The following is a 22,399-nucleotide window of genomic DNA, read 5'->3' on the forward strand; positions in this document are numbered from 1 at the left end:
TCATTTTTCTCCTAGCTATTTGATGCTGGACTTACATAGGTGAAGCAAAGTCTGTTCTCTGGTTAATTTAATCTGTGAAAGTAGCCATCTTGTTAATTTTTAAAGAAAATAATTTATTTCATTATAGTGATCTGTTAACAAAATTGCTCAAGTCACTAGAGGTGATACAGATAAAATTCAACTATTTTCCAGGCCTCTCCTATTCATAGTCCAAAAAGTATAACTTTGAAAGAGCTTTCAAAGTTACCTTAAAAATAATATCAAATCTTAAGGCAATAAATGTTTATATGTGTACTTTTAGTTTTATAGTGCCCTTTTTTTTTTTTTTTAATTAAAGTTTATTGAGGTGACAATTGTTAGTAAAGTTACATAGATTTCTGGTGTACAATTCTGTAATACATTATCTATATCTCACATTGTGTGTTCACCACCCAGTCAGTTCTCTTTCCATCACCATCTATTAGACCCTATTTACCCTCTTTTAGAGCCTCCCTTACCCTCTGGTAACCCCTAAACTATTGTCTATGTCTATGAGTTTTTGTTCCTTCATTTGTTTGTCTTGTTCTTTTGTTGTTTTCATTTTTATATACCACGTATCAGTGAAATCATATGGTTCTCTACTTTTTCTGTCTGATTTATATCGCTTAGCATTATAATCTCAAGATCCATCCATGTTGTCACAAATGGTACTGTTTCATCTTTTCTTACTGCCGAATAGTATTCCATTGTGTATATATACCACAACTTCTTTATCCATTCATCTATCGAAGGACATTTTGGTTGTTTCCATGTCTTGGCCACCGCAAATAAAGTTGCAATGAATATTGGAGCACACATGTCTTTATGAATAAATGTTTTCAGATTTTCTGGGTAGATACCCAGGAGAGGGATTGCTGGGTCATATGCTAATTCTATTGTTATTTTTTTGAGGAATCTCCACACTGCCTTCCATAACTGCTGCACCAGTCTGCATTCCCACCAACAGTGTATGAGGGTTCCTTTTTCTCCATAGCCTCTCCAACACTTGTTACTATTTGTCTTGTTGATGATAGCCTTTTTTTTTTTCATTTTTAAGAGCCATGTTTTATGTTTAAGGTAAAACATGATTTTTGTTTAGCTACAATGCCAACATTCCAGCTAATATCACCTGTGATATGAGCAAATAAGATTCAAGAACTACATTTCATTAATTTTTAGAAATTGTTAGTTGCAGAAGCAGATGAAGAAGAAGTGAGAAAATCTGCACCCATTTCATTCTGGTCTCTTTACTAAGAAAAAAATAATTCTGGTTTATATGTTTTCTGGTTGTTTGTCATTAAGTGGAATTGTTTAATGCATAAGACTATCTCAAGCCCACCTTCTTCTATATCAGGGCTTGTGTTCATAATATTATGATGATTGCATGTATTAGTTTCCTCAGCAAATGTTAGTGGCAGTACAGTGGGTGGTGGTTGTGATAAAATAGCCATCCTGAGAAATTAGGCACTGTGTTCCCCAAAAATAAGGCTGGGTCTTATATTAAGGTTTGCTCCAAAAGCTGTATTAGGGCTTATTGTCAGGGGATGTCATCCTGAAAAATCATGTTAGGGCTTATTTTCCGGTTAGGTCTCATTTTCGGGGAAACACGGTATGTTTACAGCTTCTCTCTCTGTATTTACTGCTTTAAAGCTAACCTACATGATTGTGCTGGGCTCCAAAACATTTATAGAGCATCACTGAGGTGAAGATTCGTTGGTATTATTAAGTAATTATGTGGTTGGTCTCTTGGTTTTTGCTCTTATGCCTTGCTTACATAGTAATTCATATCTACATAGTATAGATTACAATTTATAGATGAATAGAAAATAGAATTGAAATTAAAAGATTTATGAAATGTAGACAGTTGCTTTCATAATTTACTTGAGAATGAAAAGCTTTATGGAACATTGTTTCAAAGTAAAACTTTCAATGGAAATAATTTGTTACTTTTTTGTCACTTTGATTTTGGTGTTTATGCAAATGTTATTTGTGATATGAAAGTTAAAAAAATACTTTTCTCTTGTTTTTGTCCTAGTGGATTTAGTAAATGATGGGATTAATAGTCACCATCTGTTTAGTCTCTAGTCAGTTTTTGCTTAAAGAAATACTTATTTCATGAGAAAATTCTTGTTCCCATGAGTATCTTCTAGAAGATACAGTAATTGCTTTTATTTAAGTTCTTAGGACCCTTAAATGAAAATGTCTATGCAGAAGATTTCTACTTGTTGGAAAAGATAACATTTACTGATTTAGTAGAAGAAATTAAAGACATTGTTGAAAATATGGCAATGAACTCAAACGAGTAAGTATTTAAAATCATAAGACCAGTTCATTTTGGAGTCTGGTGTTTTCTATCTAATTTCTTTTTAAGATTAGAAAATGTTTCAAATATATGCACAAGTTAAGATATAATAAAAAAACATATAAATAGTATAAAGAAATAATAAAAGACATCCATTTACTCACTACCATCAAACCATAGATGTTAATATTTTGTTTTATTTGCCTTGAATCTCACTGTTTCTGTTTTACCCACCCATCCCCATCTCCTCCCTCCCCAAGAGGTAACCATTTTCCTAAAGTTTGTATGCATGATTCCCATATTTGTGTTTTTATTTTTGCTTTACATGTAAATATGCATTATCAGTGTTTATAGTGTTAGTCGCCTTGACTTCGTTAGAGAAATGCTGTGATACTGTACGCTCCTTTTGCAGTCTGCTTCCATAGAAGCTTTATATACATTCATTTACATTGAGCTAGCTTGTTCATTTCAATTCCTTTTTAGTATTTCATGCTACAAATATACTGAAGTTCATTTATAGAGTCTCACTGAGGTACAGTTAACTTTGCTTTAATTTTTTGCTGTGATGGAAGTGCAATAATGAGGCTGCTTTAAATGGCTCCTTGTGCAATGTGTGCGTTTAGAGTAGTGTTGTTACTGGGTTGTGGGGTATGCTTATCTTTAGCTTTACCTGATACTGCTAAATTCTGTCCTTTAAAGTAGTTGTAACAATCAGTACATCCTCCAGAAATGCATAAGAGTTTCTGTTTCCCCAAGTCCTCACCAATACTTGGTGTTATCTGACTTGTTAAATTTTCCTATCTGATGTGAAATTTTGTCGTGTTTTAATTTGTATTTCCTTGACTTCTACTAAAATTGAATATCTTCTGATATTATTTCCATTCATGCTTATTTTTTCTGTATAATACCTGTTCATATCTTTTGCTTAGTTATCTGTTGGGTTATTTTCTTCTTTTAGTGATTTGTAAATAAATTGTTTATAATTACGTATACTAATCTTTATCAATTGTGCTAACAAGTATATTTCAGTCTGTGGCTCGGCTATTTACTTTGTTATTATAAAATTTTATCACATACAAAAATATTATCAGGGTTTTTCCCTTGTAGTTTGTCTTTGATCTGTGTGAGGGAGTGTGTGTGTGAGTGTGTGTGTGTGTGTGTGTGTTTGTGTGTGTGTGTGTTTAGGATGTATAAGAATTTTTCTTAGTCTGAGTTATAAAGGTACTCTATTTTCTTCTAGAAGTTTTACAATTTTGGTTTTCTATGTGTGTTTATATCTTTAATTCTTCTTGGATCGTTATACTGTTTCACTGGTCTATTGCCTCATGACAATCCCACACTCCAGCTATCACAACTTTATAATAAATTTTGATACCAAATAGGGAAAAGTCCCCCTTTTGCCTCTTCTTCAAAATTGTCTTGACTGTTTTTTGCTATTTGATTTTCAGTGTAAATATGGTTAGGACCACTATGACAATTTCTACCAAAAACCCTCCTGGAAGTTTTGTGGGAATTTCTTTGAATTTATAGATTAGTTTAAGGAATTATCATCTTTATATAATATTGAATTATCCCATCCATTAAATATATACATATATTATTTATATGTAGCTATATAAATGTACATGTATAATACATATTTATAATATAAGTAATATATAACCAATATATGGTGTATAATTTATATATAAGTTTATATATGTGAATAGGTAGGTTGGTAGACAATCACACTTACTTAGTGTTCCTTTTAGGTCCATCAGTGAAGCTTCATTTTTTTTTACCATGAAGTTGTACACATTTTTTTTAATATTTTTTCCCTAATACTTTTTACTTTAGCTTATTTTATAAATGGTATATTTTACATTGCATTTTTAATTTTTTTCTACTAAATTGCAGGAACAGTATTAAACTTCTATATTAATCTTCCTTGCTGGACTCTGCTTATTTTTTGTAACATTTTGTCTAATACTAGAACTCATGTTATTTGTGAATTATAAGAGCTTTATTCCTTAACTTACAGTTTTTAAATATGTCATTTATATTAGCCTTCCTCTTATTTCAGTTTGCTCAGTTTAGTGAGGGATATATCTGTTTTGCTGGTCTTCTCATATATGTAGATTTAGGACCTGACAGACTCTCAATTATTTTTTTAATCAGTTTTAGTTCTTTATTTCTTTTTAATCTGTCCTTTTATAAACTTCTCAAGTTGGATTCCTAGCTTATTAATATCATGTTTTTCCTTATATATCCTTAAATTACAGACTTGAAATTTCTCTCTAAACAGTTAGCTGTATAACATAAGTTTTGATATATAAATATTTCATTATGATTCAGTCCTAATATTTTCAAATCTCTATTGTGACTTTTTAAATGTTTTTTTAAAATACTTTGAAATAAAATATTGGATTCATGAAGGCAAATTATTTGTCTGTTTGTTTTTTAATCTCCTGTGCATAGCATTGTGCCTAGATCTTATTAGGTACCCAGTAAATATTTATTGAATTAATAAATTAATAAAGTGTGTTTTAAATTGTTTTAAATGGCCCAGTTGATTTCCAGTTTGTTCTGAACTGTGATTAGGAAACATGGTTTAGGGACACCAGTTATTTGGTTTGTATTTCTCCTAATTTTATAAGACAAGGTTAATTTTTTTATTGTTTCATGCTCTATTTTTAAAAATTCTCTAATTGTGTGAAAGATTTTATATATGTCTATTATGTTGAACATATTGTTTTTTTCAGATCATCAAAATACTGAATTTTTATCTGTCAGTTACTAAAAGAAGTTTGTTAAACACTACCACTAAGATTGTGGATTTATTATTTAATTATTGTACTCTTGTCAATTTTTGTTTTAAATATTTTGAGCTATATATTGTCATGTATACCCTCATTCAGAATTATTATCTTTCTAATGAATTATTCCTTTCATCATTATACAAATTACTCCTTTCTTAATAATGATTTTGTCTTCAAGTCTGATGTGGTCTGATAGTTAAGCCATATCAACATTCTTTTCGGTTAATATTTTCTGTTTTATCTTTTTCCATTCTTTACTTTCATTGTATCAATTCATTTAAAGCATATGGCTAGGTATTGGAGGTAGTTATCTTTCCCGAACTGAAGTTCTGATTATTACTCTTGAATACAGAATCCTGATCCAGATGAAACTGATATCCTTACTTTATCATTTAGACAATTATATCTTTTTAATTCATCATTTAGGAAATAATGTCAAAAGAAATTTATGTTTGTAAAGTAGTAAAATAATGGCTTTTCTTCAGTGAAGAGGTAATATCCATAGTTATTTTCAAGTGTAATAAAAGAAAACTTTAAAAATATATAATTTTATAATTAAATAATTTAGGACTAGTATATGTTGAAAAGCATATAATTCAGTAATTGTTGAAATAGATAAATATAATGTTAACATTTCAGAGCTAATTTTTTTAACCTTGTTTGATAAAACATAATTATAGTTTTATGTAGGTTCAGGAAGCTATTTTAGCCACTTTAAAGCGGCATTTCAAACCAAAATAATCACCAAAAATCAATACCATTAAACTATAAAGCATCCCCTCTAATTGTCGTAAGTTGTCACATGCACAGAAGTAATGCTAAATAAGTTGTGTTGTAATTAGAATAAATTCATATTCAGTTAAATCTGAACATATGTTAATGGTATGCATCCCTATTATCATCCTTTCCAAGAGTTATATAACTAGGAAGGTAGAAATCTGAATGCCAAAGACAGAATCTTTGGAACCATTATCCCGAGTGGCATGTAAAATCTTTTTCTCTAATTATGACTTATTCTGTTCTTAGAGATGCCTGCAGTCCTCAAGCAGTAGGTGCTGAGTATCTAGTGCCCTTTCACCTCTTCAGTTCAAATTACTTTTCAAAAAGAGAGAAAAATTGACTGTGTAGCTGAAAATTCAGCAGAAAATTTAAGAAAAGGTTGTTTGGGACCTCAAAGGTTTTTCTTTTCTCATTTTCCACTTAGCTCATCTCAGTACATAAGTACGACTTAAGCTGTCAGGCCAGTTTAAGAAGCATGGGGAGCATGTTTGACCATAGATATTTCTTACATTGTGCCTACAGTTTTATTTATTAGAGATTATGTGGCTGATAAATAAATACCTTTGCGAGAGAATAGGAATAGATATTATGATTTTGATTAATTCATTGAATATACGTATATGTTCATTAAATGACCATTAAATGCAATGATCTGTGAAAGATACGGTAGGTATTATTATTTCTTTTTTTTCTGTTATATTTTTAATATAAAGTCCTACATTTCAGCACCGTACACCAGTAAAAAATGACCTAGAGAGAGAGATTGACAAGATTCTCAACACTCTGAATCTGAATTTCTTGATTTGTAAAATGAAAGTGCCTATCTTTTCTCTTTTTTTCTTTTTTTTAAGGAAGCCTTCCATAAAGTTCAGCCAACACTTTCCCAGCATATTATTGAACATATAATACATTTTCTCTATCATGAATTTTCAAATTTGGTTATATTTAATCTAGGTATTTATTTTGTGAAATCTCAATTACTTTTCAAACTAATTTAAAACCATAAAAATCTGGGCTTCTTAACTATATTAAAAATTATTTGAAAGTAAATATCCTGTTATTTACTTTTTGTGTGTTTTGCCTTTCTTTCTTTGCTATGCTTCGACTCATCAAATATTGAATTGAATGATTCACCATATTCTTATAGACTGTTGAGAACACTACTTATAAGTGTTTAAATATTATATCAATGATAAGAAAAATTAGTATGATTTTAAAAGCAAGTCATCTTTAGATTGACAAATTCTACTTACTGGCAAGTTTGGAAGAAAAATCATTTATATAAAGTGTATTGGAGGTATTTTAAATTAAATTCCCCTTTCTCAGGGCATTAATTGTAGTATGAAATATGAATCTTTCTATTCCTGAAAAACTCATACATTGTTTATCTTGTTTATCTAGCATGAGTGACCTTATTATGAAAGTTGATGCCCTTGTTTCCTCTTTGCCTAAAGGTGAAACTCGGTATGATGTCACATTTCTTAAAGAGAATCATAGGTAAGAATGTAATAGTATTGTGTTTTTCTGTCACTGCATCCTGTACTCAATTATGGTTTCCATTTGTGTTCATAATACAGCAAAATTAAAGGAGAAATAAAAGTTCTATCTTAGAGAATAAATGTATTTTATAAGATTAGGAAAAGAAATTCCAGTTGATTGTATATTCTAGTAAGTAAAGGATGATATATATGGGATATGAAGTTTCAAATGAGTTATACCAAGTATGATTTGTATTAACTTTCTTTCATGCTCATGATCATTTGAAATTTTTGCAGTATCTTGGTAAAATTATAAATAATTATGTCTTCATATTCTCAGTGCATACTAATACTAAATTCTCAATGCATACAGAATACTAAAGAATTCTAATTAATAAAATGTAGACATGTCCCAAAATGAGTTCCAAGAAACACTGTTCGGAGATGTTGACAGATATATTCTGAGGGAAAAACTGTTCTCTGGTCACGTAAGTTTAGAGAACACTACATCCTTGGCGGGGGAGAAGTGGGGGCAGATTTTCAGTGTTCATCAACATATTAACAGTTATGAGATACGTAGTTGAGAAGAGAAATTCATTTTTGGCTAATTAAGCAGTTGGGTAAGTATTTTATCCATGGAACATTTTTTTTTGTTAAAAAATTTATTATTTCTTCAAAATTAGGTTTCTGAAGACAGCTATCAGAGAAATACTATTAGAATAGTAAACTAGTTTATAATTTCCTTTTGAAATTTGAAATAAAATTCATCAAGCTCAATCTACATACAATTATCTGTGTCCCCAGAAGGGAACCTTGCTTGTTGTTTTTAATTAAAGACCATTTCGAATTTGGGAAAAAATCAATTAGACGTTATGTAACTATAGACATGTTTTATTATATGATCTCTTTTAATCACTACTATAAAACTAAATTGAGACAAATTACTTTAACATAAACTTAAAATGGCTGACACTTTTAAGTTTTCTGAATTTATGGTAGATGCACTCTTATGTTGCTTGTGTGTACTATTAGAAGATAAGACATGCCTTAACTCTAGAAAGTATCTTTTGAGGTGTCTTCACACATGTATAATATTGTTGTTTTCAGGGAAAACTTTCTAAAGAGAAATTATCTAGCACTGTTGGGAGTGAAGTTTTCTCTCTCTTTTTGAAGATAACTGAGGTTCTGTACTTTTATGTATTTTAAGCACATCCAATGGAATTCTTTCTACAGACTTTTTTGATTTCTTAAATACCGTGTGCTGAAATAATTTAACACAGATTATTAAAAACTATCATTACAAATGTTAGTCACTGTACTGTTTCTTTAAGTTATATAATACTTAGGACATTCGATATATTTGGGACTATTTACTCTCTCATTAAATGTCTGAAACATTTGATCTTTTATAGTTTATTGTTATTTTAGTCTCTGCTGTCTTTATCTAGCTTTCACAACTATCAATGTGTCCTGCTGCTTTTAAGCCTACGCCTTATTTTATAAAAGGGAAGGATATGGTGTGACTTTGTGACAATGATTTGCAATTCCCCATTTTTTTCTGTTTATGAGTATTGGAATTCTGATTCCTACAAACTCACAGAATTGTCAGTAGTCTGAGGGAAAAAGCTTAAAAGTAGCAGATATCTATTCTACCTATACCATTTTATAAAGCATACAGGAGGTGACCAGTTTTGGGTAGTGCTATAAGTATGACAGTAATTTGTAGAATTTTCACCAAGATAACTAAAGGAATTAACCATTGTAGATGGTCTCTTTAATTTAAAACATTGATTTCTAGCCCTTATTTCTAGCAATAATTATCCAACAGGTTCTGTTTCCTGACTCTGCTGTTCCTGTTTTAACATTAGTAAATCATGTCAACTGCATATAAAATAAAATGTCTTTCATTGCTCTATGTTTGGAGGACCCATATTTGAGGTGAATTTTACGTTAGCTTTTATTGAATTAATTGCTAAGAAATTAATTGTTTTACTGCAAAAAATCTAGATGTTTATAGTATTTCTTTACTAAAGAAGATCTACATCCCTATAATTTAACAGCAGTACATTTTGATGTGGTAATCTTTTTGTAAATATTGAAAATATTTGCTTTATATAAATCTCAAAAACACTGATTTCTTATATTATTACAGTGTTAAGACTCATTCAACTGGAATAGTCTGTACTTTTTGTTAAATATATACTTTTAACTTTTAATTATATTAAATATAGAATTGAGTATATCCCACTGGCCTTTTCTGTGCTTTTAATTATTTCCTAACATTTTCTTTTAAAGATTAGTCCATCTTTTAACTTAGATCAATGAAAGAAAAAATGGAAATAACAGAAGGGAGGAGGTGTGGAGAGTATGGGGTGAAAATGAAGTTTGATAAATCTAGGGTTTTTCGTCCCTGAACTTGCTTGTCTGTTATATTATGTTGGGAGGGGGTTAATACCAAATTTAATAAAAGTTAATTTTATAATTCTCAAATTTGAGAAAATATATTCAACCAGCACAAAAGCATCTTGGTTTTATGTTTTACATATATCATGCATGAGAATTTGGGGGGCTTAAAATTATCAGTTTTCACTATAATAGTATTGTTCTTTTCTTTTTAATATAATTCATTGGGGTGACAATGGTTAGTAAAATTACATACGTTTCAAGTGTACAATTCTGTAATACATCATCTATATATCACATTGTGTGTTCACCACCCAGAGTCAGTTCTCTTTACATCACCATGTATTTGACCCCCTTTACCCTGTTCTACTATTTCCTCTCCCCTTTGAAGATTTTTTTTTAATCTTCTTTTTTTTTCAAATTTTTTTGAAATCTTACTTTCATTTTCTCTAATTCTTGAGTTTTCTAATTTATTGAACATAGACATCAGAGTTTTAAATTTGCATTTTCTTCTGTAAACAGCCAGGATTTTTTTAATGCAGTGAGACAGAAAGCAATTTACAGCAATGTATATAGCTAAGATTAATTAGATTATTCAATGATCTTAATTGACAATTTTTCACTTTATTGTATTTTCTGTTTTTTCTAGCATTATAAAGATAAATCCTCAAGAAAATGATATGTTCTTTGATGTTATTGCTATTGTTGATCCACTGACAAGAGAAGCACAGAAGATGGCACAGTTATTGATCGTAAGATAATATTTTTGTTATACATTTTATATATAGTTATCATAGTCCTTATTTGATATTTATAATTAATCTTTTTGAGTCTGTTTTCAAATATAATTAAATAAATGTGATCTTGATTCTTTATTCCATACAACATTTGAAATAGATTGTCGTATTTAAATGTATAAAATGAAGTGATAAAGCTGTGCACAGGTTGTTGTGGCAATTCCAAGGTTAGGTGTTGCTATAAACTTAATTATTGCCCCCACCCCAAAATTCATATGTTGGATCCCTAATGCCCAATATGACTGTGTTTTGAAATAGGGCCTTTAGGAGGTAATTAAGGTTAAATGAGGTCTTACATGTTGGGCCCTAACCTAATAGTACTGATAGCCTCATAACGAGAGGAAGCAAGAGGGACCTCTTTCTCTTCTCACACGCACCAAAAGGAGGTCGTGTGAGCATACCGCAATATGGCGGCCGCCTACAGGCCAAGAAGAGAGCCCTCACCATAAACCAAACTGGCTAGCACTTTGATGTAAAATAAAGAAATGTCTGTTGTTTAAGCCACCCAACCTGTGGTATTTTGTTACGGCAGCCTGAGCTCACTAATAGGGGTCTTCCCGTCTTCATCCTGTCTTCACGTGTGAAGAATGGCTTCTGGAGAAGCTGATACCTAAGCTTAATTAATTGAAGTTTAAAGTATAATAAGTAACATTAGCCAAACAGGTGAAGCCAAGGGAAGAGGGAATATGAAGGTTGTATTTAATAGTTTTGGTCACTGTAACAAAGGCCAAAGTAACAGTACCCTCAAAACTGAATTCTATTTCTCTCATCTCACAGTCCAACTATAAGCTGCCTGGAGCTGCTAAGGCGGTTCCATAGTGATGAGGGACTCAGCCACCTCCTGGCTGGTTGTTCAGCCATCCTCATGAAGCAGCTTGTCTCTAGTGGTCTAAGATCATTTGTCAAGCTCCCAACATCATCTCTGTTACTGCCATCAGGAAGGGGGAGAACAAGGGCACAGCCCTGAAGCCGGACATATTCCATCCAGTCACATCTTACCAGAACGTAGCCAGTCGTCTGACCACACCTCGTCACAAGGGAGGGCGGAGACTCTGCAAAAACCTGAAAATTCTTTCACTAAGAAAGTACGGGATAATGAATATTAGGAGACAGCTAGCAGATTCTGAAAGGACCTTATGTGGCTTATCATTTGAAAAATTTAAAGGTTCAAGTTGTAATTCAGCTTTCAGTAGTTAAATTTGAATAAGCAAATTCTTGAAAGGCTATATAGTTTTTCTAGGGATGTTCAACATTTTGGTGTACTGTTTGAAAAAATTACTCAATTTTTTTTTTTAAAGACACATTGAAAAAATTCTCAGAACTGGAAACTATTTGTCCTTTGACAGTTGGCTTCACTTTTGGAAACAGGCAAAAGTAATTAGATGTTAAGTCTGGTGAAAGATGTAAGTGATCAAGCTGGGTCATACTGGTGTGTAGTCTATTGAAATTTCAAAATGCTATTTCTCTCAGAAATTAGTTTGCCCTACCAAAATCATATTGGAGAGGGGATAATGTGTGTGTGTGTGTGTGTGTGTGTATGTATGTATGTATGTGTGTGTGTATATATATATATATATATATATATATATATATATATATATATATATCATAAGTGTATTAATGTGGACAAATAATTTTGGAAAGCCTTTGCCATTCTACCTATTTATTGTATAACTACCTCTTCATTGTAAAACAAACTTTTTTTTACTGTACAAATTCCGTATTCCTAAGGAGAGTCTACTCAGAAAAAAAGCATTGCTTACTTCTGAAGCTTTTATGTAAAGGTAGAATTCAAAAATAAGAAATATGGGATTATACAGAAGTATAAATTATGGAATTGCATTACAGTTTACATCATTGGTAAAGATAACATACTTCATTTCTGAGCAACTCAGTACTTCACATAACTTGTTATTTCTTCCTATAAAGAAAAGTATGCTTATAAAGCGTAGGAAGAAATAGTGTCTCATTTAACACTTGAGAGAAACCATGTCTCAGCGCCCTCCAATACAGCAAATAGGAGGAGTGATAGAAATGGGAGTTGAAACTCAAAGCTCTTAAATCTAATTCCTCCTCAAGCCTGCATCCTTTCTGTTCCATATATGTTTTTTTTCTTCTCCCTTTACTTCATCCTTTGTTTTCTAACATCTTTCAAATCCTCACTGGCTTGTTTTGCCTATATAGAGGTGGGGACTATCAAAATTAATAATTCTCCTACTTCTTGTGCTCCAGGGAAATGAAGAGAAAATAGAGTATTTCATCTGGATGTAGCCAAGAACTTCCTGTATCTTTTAGAATGTAGGTGAAATTCCCAAGGCTCAGGACACCCTTGCCATTGTAATGAGGTTACCATTTTGCATTTGCAGGTCAAGGTTCTAATAATTATTTTACTTGTTCTTTAATACTAAGGAAATTTATACTATGAGAGAAAGTCACCTTAGGCAAAAGGAAGGCAGCATAACGCTTTGGCAGTGAAATCAACTGTTTGGATTCAAATGTTAACCTCTCCTGTGAATTACTGTGTAGTCTTAGGCCAATTACTATTATACATCTCTCTGTCTCAACTGTAAAAGTAGCTATCTAAGAAGGATATTGTGAGGATCAGATAATATAAATTCAGTGCCTGGTCCATAGTAAATGCTCAATAAATGTTACCTATTAATATTTAATATCAAATATGGGAATTTTTTTCTCATAGGTACTTGGAAAGATTATCAACATGAAGATACAGTTGTTCATGAACTGTAGGGGTAAACTTTCAGAAGCCCCTTTAAAGAGGTGAGTGAACATAATTTCGTTTTGAAATATTTGCAAATACTAAACTGAAAATAGGACCAAAATTACTGGACCTGTTTTTTTGTTGTTTCTTTTTTTGTCCTTCATAAGATGGTTAACTGATATACATCAGAAGATTAGGCATAATTTATTAACTTTAATTGATGTAAAGTTGAAATAACCTAACCAGGAAAATTGATTCAATCTAATTGCAGAATTTATGTTTATCCATGGGTATTTTAGAAACTGTGATTTAGGAATACCTATTTGGAAATATGTAAGTAGAAAATAGGTTGAATTACACCATTTTTGGTTTACCTGTACTTTCATTACTTCAGAGCTAAGTTATCAAAATGATCATTATTTTATCACATTTATTATTCAGAGGTCTTGAGATGTAATTAGTTTAGAATAATCTTTCAATGATACAGAAAATGTTTATTGTTATATGCAAATATTCCTCATTAATACTCTTCTGTTGAGTAAAAATTCTGTACTCATGGAGCTAACAGCGCTTTCGGTTAGTGGCTAAAATAAGATGAAAGCTTTTGTTCATATTTAGAAAGAAATACAAAAGATAAACGAGATGTGTGAAAATTGAATGAGCTCACCCACTCAAGTACAAATCATCTGCATAGGATCTCTGTAAAGGTTTTGGATATGTAATAAAGAGTGAGAATATTGACTGTAACTAAGCATAATCCATTAGGAGGGAAACAGCTTGACTTCTCATGTACCAGGTAGATGCTTTGAGGGGTGAATAATACCGCACAGGACAAAAACTGTTAAACTGTTCTTAAACTAAGAGTTAAACAGCCTCATTTACTCAGTAACATATTGAGCAAACTAGTGACACATTAATTCCTAATCCTTTCCTTTTAGAATAAGTTCTGTCTCATCCTTCTCAGAGATGATGGTGGTTATGGGCAGGAATTCCCTCAGCTGCCTCTTACCTCCTGTACCTCCCAACCTTCCCATGAGGCACGGGAAGAATGTGCGTTGTCCTCATGTGTAATGTTCCCTCTCTGTTTTGGTCCCATGGTTTCCCATTTGTTCTGGATCCTTGCTTTATTGTATAGTCCCTTTATTCCGTATCTTTAACTTTTCTGTTAGCCTTTTTCTTTCAGCCCTAAGAGTTCTTCAATTAAAAAAATAAAATAAACTGCTCCCTTAACTTCCCATCCTCTAAAGGCCTGACTTTTCCTCTTCTCGTCTTTCTCACCTCAGCATTTTTGAGGAGTGGTCATACCCCCTTTTCATCATGTCTCATTCACTGTACCTCCCACTGCATTTGGCTTAAACTTCCTCTTTGCTGCTGAATTGTTTTTACTTAATCACAGAGAGATTGCTTTTTGCATCATCCACGGAATACTTTTTGCTTGATGACATTTCCGCTGCCTCTGACAGTCCTGGGGACTTGTTTGTGCCTGTACTTCATGACTGTCCTCGCCTGTGAGATCTTACCCTTCTTTTTTGGCTCTGCCTTCCTGCCGGAGGCAGCGTCGGACATGGCAGCCAGAATCCCTGCCTGCTGGGATTCCCGCTCTCTGTAAATTCGCCTTCAGCATGGACTGCACCTAGTGATTTGCTTCTAATGAACAGAGTCTGGCCGAAGTGCTGGGATGTCTCCTCTGCAATGAGATTATGAAAGGCTGTGACTTGTGTCTTGCTGGCATTCTCTCTCTTGCCCTGTGGGCTTCTATGCTGGCAAGGAACTGAGGGTGGTCTCCAGCCAGCCGCTAGTGAGGAACAGCAGCTCTCATTCCAGGGGCCCTTGAGGAACCATATGAGCCTGGAAGTGGATCCTTCCCCTGTCAAGCCTGTGATAAGTACAGCATAGCTGACACCTTGGTTGCAGCCTCAAAATAGTGCAAGTCACTACAATACTTATTATATGTGATATTGGGAGATAAGGTTCAAATATATAAATACTGCAGGTCTCTTAATAAGCAGTTGATTTCAAATCAGTCCTGTTTGTTTTTAATTGAACTTTTATAATTGGTACCAGAAGTTCAGCTTGAATTTTACTTTCTGGTTATTTCTCTTCATATCATTAGTGATGCTAAGAGATATAAAATGGCTGAAAAATACACCATAGTCAAATATGAAGAAGGATCAGGGAGTGAATATAGATCATAAACTTCTAGAACCTGCATAAGTCAGTATGTTAAAGGGATTCTAATCATGTTCATTAAGAAATAATTAACGAGATATATATGCGTGTGTGTATATATATATTCATATATATATAGACACACACATACACACATATAGATAGATACATAGATGCACACATATACATAGAGAGAGTCCTATACTATATAATGGTAGAAAAAAATAATAATTGTCTACTATTTATTTACAAGCAGTAACTCTTGTGCAGTATAGTGTGCTTTTTTTTAGTCTTTTTAATTAAAGACTTTCTGGTTATATTGTCAGTTTTAAAATATTTTAGACAGAAAAAGTTTCAGTGTGATTACAGTATGTTTTTTCTTTTGTTTTTTTGTTTTTTTATGCTCTATCAATAGCTTTTACCGTTTTGTTCTGGAACCAGAACTGACGTTCATGCCTAGCAACATCATCAGACCAGCGGCAGAATTCTCGGATATCCCCGAATCACCCCTCCTAACCCTCAACATGATTACTCCTGAAGGCTGGATGGTGGAAACAGTGCACAGCAACTGTGACCTTGATAATATTCACTTAAAGGATGTAAGTAATCGTGTAAAGTTATATAAAGAAAGAAGAAAAGGATAAATTCTAATAAAATACTGTAACTATAGCAAGCGAATGGTTATACTGTGGCTGCTCACCAAAATTTTCTTCTCTATGATCCAGCCTTTTCTTTGATTTTTGAGTTTCCCTAACTTCCAAATTCAGCCTCTTTAGTTTTCTGGGTTCCTAGATATCCTCACCTCTTTGTGTTGCTTCAGACCCCTGGTTCACAAATGCTATTCTAAGATGAACACTGAAGAAAATATGGAGATGGATGCATGGCAACTTAGGACAACACCACTACGTACCTGTTTTGCCCTGCAGGTTTTACTTTTAACTCAGAAAGGAACAGTTTCATCTAAAACCCTTTTTTTGCCCCACAGCTCAGTCAGAGAAAGCAGTCCTAACGAGATTAGAGTAAAAAGCAGGGAAGAGAGTTTGCTCATATACGGCCACATGGGTTCATTGCTTGTCATCACCTCCAGTGTGACCCTCATCCAGTAAGTGACCAGACTTCTCATCCCGCCTGCTGTCCTTCAGCCCTCAACACAAGAAAGGAGAGGAGACTCTTTGAAAGTACACTGAGTCTTCCAAACATTCCATTCAAAGTAGGAAAGGAATTCAAAAACCACGAAAAACAGAAGCATTTTAGGAGAGTTGGCCTAGAGAACAGGTATTCAGAAACAGGAGGAAACACGTCCCTCTCATTGTTGTTCCTCTTGCTGGATCGGCACTGCCTCTGACCTATTTCCAGCTCCGTGGTTGACAGCTCCTTCCGAATGTAGCCATTGCCCTGACCTAGGCATAAACATTTTACCTCTAATAACTTGGTTAGCGCTGTTCACCATATTTATTTCTCAAGCATCTCATGTTACCTTTTGCCTAAAGTTTCACTTCTAGGCAAGTTTCTTCTGATCCACTCATGAGTCGAGGTCACTTCCCTGGAACACACTCACCATTAACCCCACCTTTACCCACCTAGAGAAGAACCTAAAACTGTCATAGTGACCATCTGAAATCAATCTTTCATATACAGGGAAAGACTAGAGAGACAGAAAATAATAAAATCCATGAGGAGAAATTGAGAAATAAAGTTGGCAGTAAGTAAAAAAAAAAAAAAAATCCTGTTTTCTCCATGAGTTGGGTCTCTTAAAGGGGTCTGTTGGGTTCTTCATTAAGAGAGTTCAGTAATGCACATCAGTAAAATAACTGGAAAGATTCTAACCAAAAGGGTAAAGGGTTTCTGGTGGGAGAATTAATGCAGCTTAGAAAAGGGTTTAGGACCAGTCTGCCAGTAAAAAATTTCAGCAGCTATTAAACAATTGATGGAGATTAAGTAAACTTTATTTGTTGTGAATAGCAAATATAACCGTGTCTTTATAGAAGCTATTTAAATAAACAGTAAGACTAAAATAAGGAGAAATAATTTCTTCTCTCTATAGATTATGTGAATAAACAGTGAAATTATAAATTCTCGCAGCTGTGAAAGTTAACGAACTGCCTCTGAGGCTCTTCGCTCCCACTGTGTGCTCAGAATATTACCTGCAACTGTCCTGGAAGAATATGAAATAATAAAGACATTTGCTAGAGTAGAAAGAAGGAGTAATAAGTAAAGGAAAAAAGTACATCCTGGCAAAAATAAGACTAGTAGTGAGAGAGATTTGTCACTATACACTCGCTTGCACAAGTACCCCCTGCAACATCTAATTCCCAGACGTTACATAAATACCTAAAAAATGCTTGATCTAGAAAAATTCTTCCTTACCAGGACTTTGGTCAACAGTTAATATTTAGAACAGATAAATAAAAATATAAAGGAGATATAAAACATCAGAAAGATCATTAGCTTTCATATTCTTCATAATAGGAACTAATTTAACTTAAATCAGTTTTATGAAATTATTAAAAAATTTAAAATATTCACTAGAAAAAACTTTGAAAAACAAATTTGGCTGTTTTGGGTGTTATGGTTTGAATAAGTCAACAGAATTGATGTCTGTTATACAAATATATAAGGACAAGAGAAATTTTCACATTAATATATTATAAAATAACGATACTATTAGTCACAAACTAAGTGAATATATTTGGACTTTGCCACAATATCTCATTCATAATGAAAAAGAGTTAAGGTTACTTGATAATCACTTTGGGATACAGTTTCCTTGTCTTTAAAATGAAAGAGTTGAACTAGCTGATCTCTACGATTTCTAATTTTTAATATTCTCATATTCTGAGACTAGCCAATGAAAATCTTTTCATCCAGGCAAAGTACTATTTTATTATAAGCACTGTGGGCACAGGTTAATGAGCTATATCAAGGTCATCACTTAAAATAGTAGTAATTCAACAGTTAATTCAGAACCCAACTCAAGTTATTGAAACAAATGCTGTTTTCAGAGAAGTCACTTATTTCTTGTTTTTAAAAACAGTAAAATTATAAGAGCTGGATTCAGAAAAGAAACATTGTACATAAATACTATAATTACTTTCTGTGGTAATTACAGTCGAAGAAAAATAGAGTATTTTAAAATACTCTGTATCCTAAACATACTAAATGATAGTGTCAAAAATCTCAAATAATGAAATAAAATTAGATATAGATACATCACTGTCTTATCTGCTCAATAAAATTGCCAAACTATGTAAAAATCACTTACCATTTGATTTATTTTCATGTTCAGTGATGTTTTTCATATGAAATAGAAAAAAAGCTTTATTCCTAAAAGTATTTATTATATCATTTGCAATAGAGGAAAAGCTGGAAACATTTGAATGACCAGCCACTTAACAGATGTTTATAGAGATGGGGACATGTTCATAGAAAACTATATTTAATGCAAAAAAAAGCAGGTTATATTTTCTTAGGAAAAAATGAGTGGAAAAAAATAAATAGAAATCAATGCACTGATGTGTTTATGAATGTTTGTTCTGTAGGTGATGTCTATTCTCTTTTCTACTTTCTTATATTTGCTAAATTTTCTTTTATGAGCATGTTATTTTGAATGCAAAACAATTATTAACATTAATGTTTTAAAATTATAGGAAAGGTGATAGATGATGATAAGTTGGCTTTCTTGCCAGGTGTGAAGTGGGAGCTGTAGGGCAATAGAGCTGAAGCAGATCCTTTAAGGCGTTTTTCATCAAAATCTGCCTTGAAGAGATCTTTGCTGCAACTTTATGACATCTTTTCTGCTGGTGATATTGGTACATATATCATGAGGTTGTATTAGAGCTGGTGTCATAAGAAGGGAAAAAAATTCATCATGAGCCTTGGTCTTCAAGAAATTGATTCAACTATTAAGTTCACTCACGTGAAAGACTTGAATTTCCGACCCCGACCCCCAAAATACATTGGCTAATATTAAAATAATCACATTTAGTTATTACAATATTTGTATTATGAGAATTACTAATGACATATTTCCTCCGCAGATTGAAAGAGCTGTTACAGCAGAGTATGAACTAGAATATCTACTCCTTGAAGGACATTGCTTTGATATAACGACAGAACAACCTCCTCGGGGTCTGCAATTTACTCTCGGCACAAAAAATCAACCTGTTGCAGTTGATACAATAGTGATGGCCAATCTTGTAAGTATTATAAATACTTAATTGAATGGTATTAAAATTAGATGTTTTGGTGAAATCCTCTATGTTTTCCTAATAATAACACAAAGCAATTGTTATCCTGCTATTGCTGAACAGCTCCAAAAAAAAACAAAATTGAAACCTTGAATAAGGTAATTAAATAAAACAGAAATGAAAGGAATCATATTTTCAGAATGTGCCTTTACAGATTATTGCAAAACTTCCTTCGTTGGAATTCATTTAGAGGATTCATTCATTCCATAGTTAAACACTTTCTTGGATGATTCACGTATATTCTTTTTTGAAAATTGAACCTATTTTTAGTCATACAGTTCTGATCATATTTTTCTCATCTTAAAAGGGATATTTTCAATTAAAAGCAAACCCAGGTGCTTGGATACTGAAATTACGCCAAGGAAAATCTGAAGATATTTATCAAATAGTTGGGTGAGTTATATAAACCACTTTTAAATTTTTATGTGTAAATAAGTTTGTAGTGTGATACAACCAAGATCATCAAAACAACTAAAATGTTCACAAGTCCCATCGCTGCAAAACAAAAACTACTTATAAAATGAAAACTACTTATAAAAATTTGAAAGAACAAATTTTTTAAATTTTTTGTTTTATTTCAAAAATATAAAAGATACGCCTAATGTACACATCTTGTTCTTTATTCTATCTCCTTTACTATTTTCTATGCACTTTTCCATACATTAGCTTAATTATTTATCATTTAGTGAGAATATAGTATGTGTTATATCTTATGTAAGAAAGCTATTATCCATGGGTGATGTTCAATTTTTCCTTTTTATAAATAAGAATTGGTTCCTTTCACAGTAATTTTCCTGCTTATCAGTGAGCACAGTATAAAGCGAGATCATCACCCTTTTTCTGTAGGAGTGAATAGAAAATACTTAGTGTTTGAGGGCATATGTGATCTTTATCAATATTACTTTTTCTTAACAACCATTTTAAAATGTAAAAACCATTTTTAGCTCAGGGGCCATAGAAAAATAGGTCACCAACCTGATTTCACTTTCCAGCCATAGTTTACCAACCCCTTATAAAGTCTTTTTTACATTCCTTAATAAATATCTGCACTTTTCATTTATTTCAGTAAATACTTATTGGGTACCTGTTACACCATGCACTGTGCTCAGCAAAGATAATATAGGGCTAGGGGTTGTTGTACCTTTTTTCAAAGCTTTCCCCCCTTTTCCTATACTGTGCATAGCACATAGTGTAATTCAACGAATATGCTTAATAATTTATGCACACAAAGCCTAAAATGCGTAATTCTGTTCTAGGAGGGTTGGGCTAAGTCAATATTAGGACATTAGGAAGGAGATAGTACCTCAAGAGAGTTTGGAAGAATTGTAGTAACTTTCTACTAGTCGTACCTCAGACAAAACATTCCAGGAACAGGAACATGGTGCAATTCTGTCATCCAGAATTCATAGGGCTGTATGTGTTTCAGAATTTAGAATTTTTACAGATTTTAGAAAGTTAATACAGTACACATATATGTTATGACATATCAAGCAGGATCTATGAAAGCACTTCATTAAACTATCATCATTTCTGTTGCAAAACGTGTGAATATTCACATTAAAGGGATACATAATGACTATTAAAAAAAAAACACAAGCCACAGACTGGGAGAAAATCTTTGCAAAACATACATCCAACAAAGAATTCATATATAGGATATATAAAGAACTATCAAAACTCAACAATAAGAAAACAACCTTATTTAAAAAAATATACACGAGACTTCATAGACATTTCACCAAAGCAAATGTATCAATGGCAAATAAGCACATGAAAAAGATGCTCAACATTGTTAGTTATTAAGAAAATGCACATTACAGCCGCTATGAGATACTGCCACTTATTAATTAGGGTGACTAACATTCAAAAGACCGACGCTACCAAGTTTTGGTGAGGATATGGAGCAACAGGAGCTGCCACACACTACCGGTGGCAATGTAGGATAGTACAACCACTGTGTCAGGTCATTAGAAATTTAAGTACACCCTTACCATATGCTCCACGCTTTTCACTCATAGATATTTACCCACAATAAAAGGAAAGAAATGTTCTACAAAGACTTGTACATTAATGTTCATAGCAGCTTTGTTTGTAATTGCAAGACACTGGAAACAACCCAAATGTTAACAAATGAAGGAATAATCCAAATGTGGCACATCCATACAATGGCTGCTGCCCAGCAGTTTGAAGGACGATTTGTTGATACAGTGACATAGATGACCCTCGGAATAATTATGCTGAGGAAAAGAAGCGAGGCAAGGGGAAAAAGAGTACGTACTGTATGGTTCCTTTTATAGTTTAGGAAACACTAGGCAATACAAACTATAGTGACAGAAATCAGACCACTGGTTGCTTGGGGTTGGGGAGGCAGCAGGTGGGCAGGTGAAAGCAGGGAGGCATAACGGAGTAAATAGATGAACAAAACACAGATCCTTCCCTTCCACAATTTATCCAAACAAGAAAAACAGTGAAGAAAATGAATGACTATTAATACATTATAAATACTGTTTTTAAAATGTGCTATAGTGGTACAGAAAATAAGCAAAATACACTATGACATTCAGATTGAGCCTTCTTATGAAAATGGTAGTTTCAAGGTATAATTTCAAGAGCCATTCATGCTTTGCTCCAGCTTCTTTGATCTCATGCCAGCTGTACTGCCAGAAATTAAAATGTTTCAAGAGCTGC

General features: G+C 32.7%; 1 protein-coding gene across 1 annotated transcript in view; it reads left to right on the top strand.

Moving 5' to 3' along the window:
- Positions 1 to 22,399, top strand: part of UGGT2 (UDP-glucose glycoprotein glucosyltransferase 2) — a 146,511-nt gene that overhangs the window by 92,283 nt on the left and 31,829 nt on the right. Inside the window, exons 23-29 of the mRNA XM_019737191.3 lie at positions 2,196 to 2,320; positions 7,300 to 7,395; positions 10,429 to 10,531; positions 13,275 to 13,354; positions 15,880 to 16,063; positions 19,502 to 19,660; positions 20,019 to 20,104. Of these exons, the coding sequence (XP_019592750.3) occupies positions 2,196 to 2,320; positions 7,300 to 7,395; positions 10,429 to 10,531; positions 13,275 to 13,354; positions 15,880 to 16,063; positions 19,502 to 19,660; positions 20,019 to 20,104 (833 nt within the window). The remainder of the gene's footprint in view (positions 1 to 2,195; positions 2,321 to 7,299; positions 7,396 to 10,428; positions 10,532 to 13,274; positions 13,355 to 15,879; positions 16,064 to 19,501; positions 19,661 to 20,018; positions 20,105 to 22,399) is intronic.

The sequence above is a fragment of the Rhinolophus sinicus genome, chromosome 16 (assembly GCF_057876585.1).
Source record: "Rhinolophus sinicus isolate RSI-liver-muscle chromosome 16, RSI-T2T, whole genome shotgun sequence".
Classification (NCBI taxonomy): Eukaryota; Metazoa; Chordata; class Mammalia; order Chiroptera; family Rhinolophidae; genus Rhinolophus; species Rhinolophus sinicus.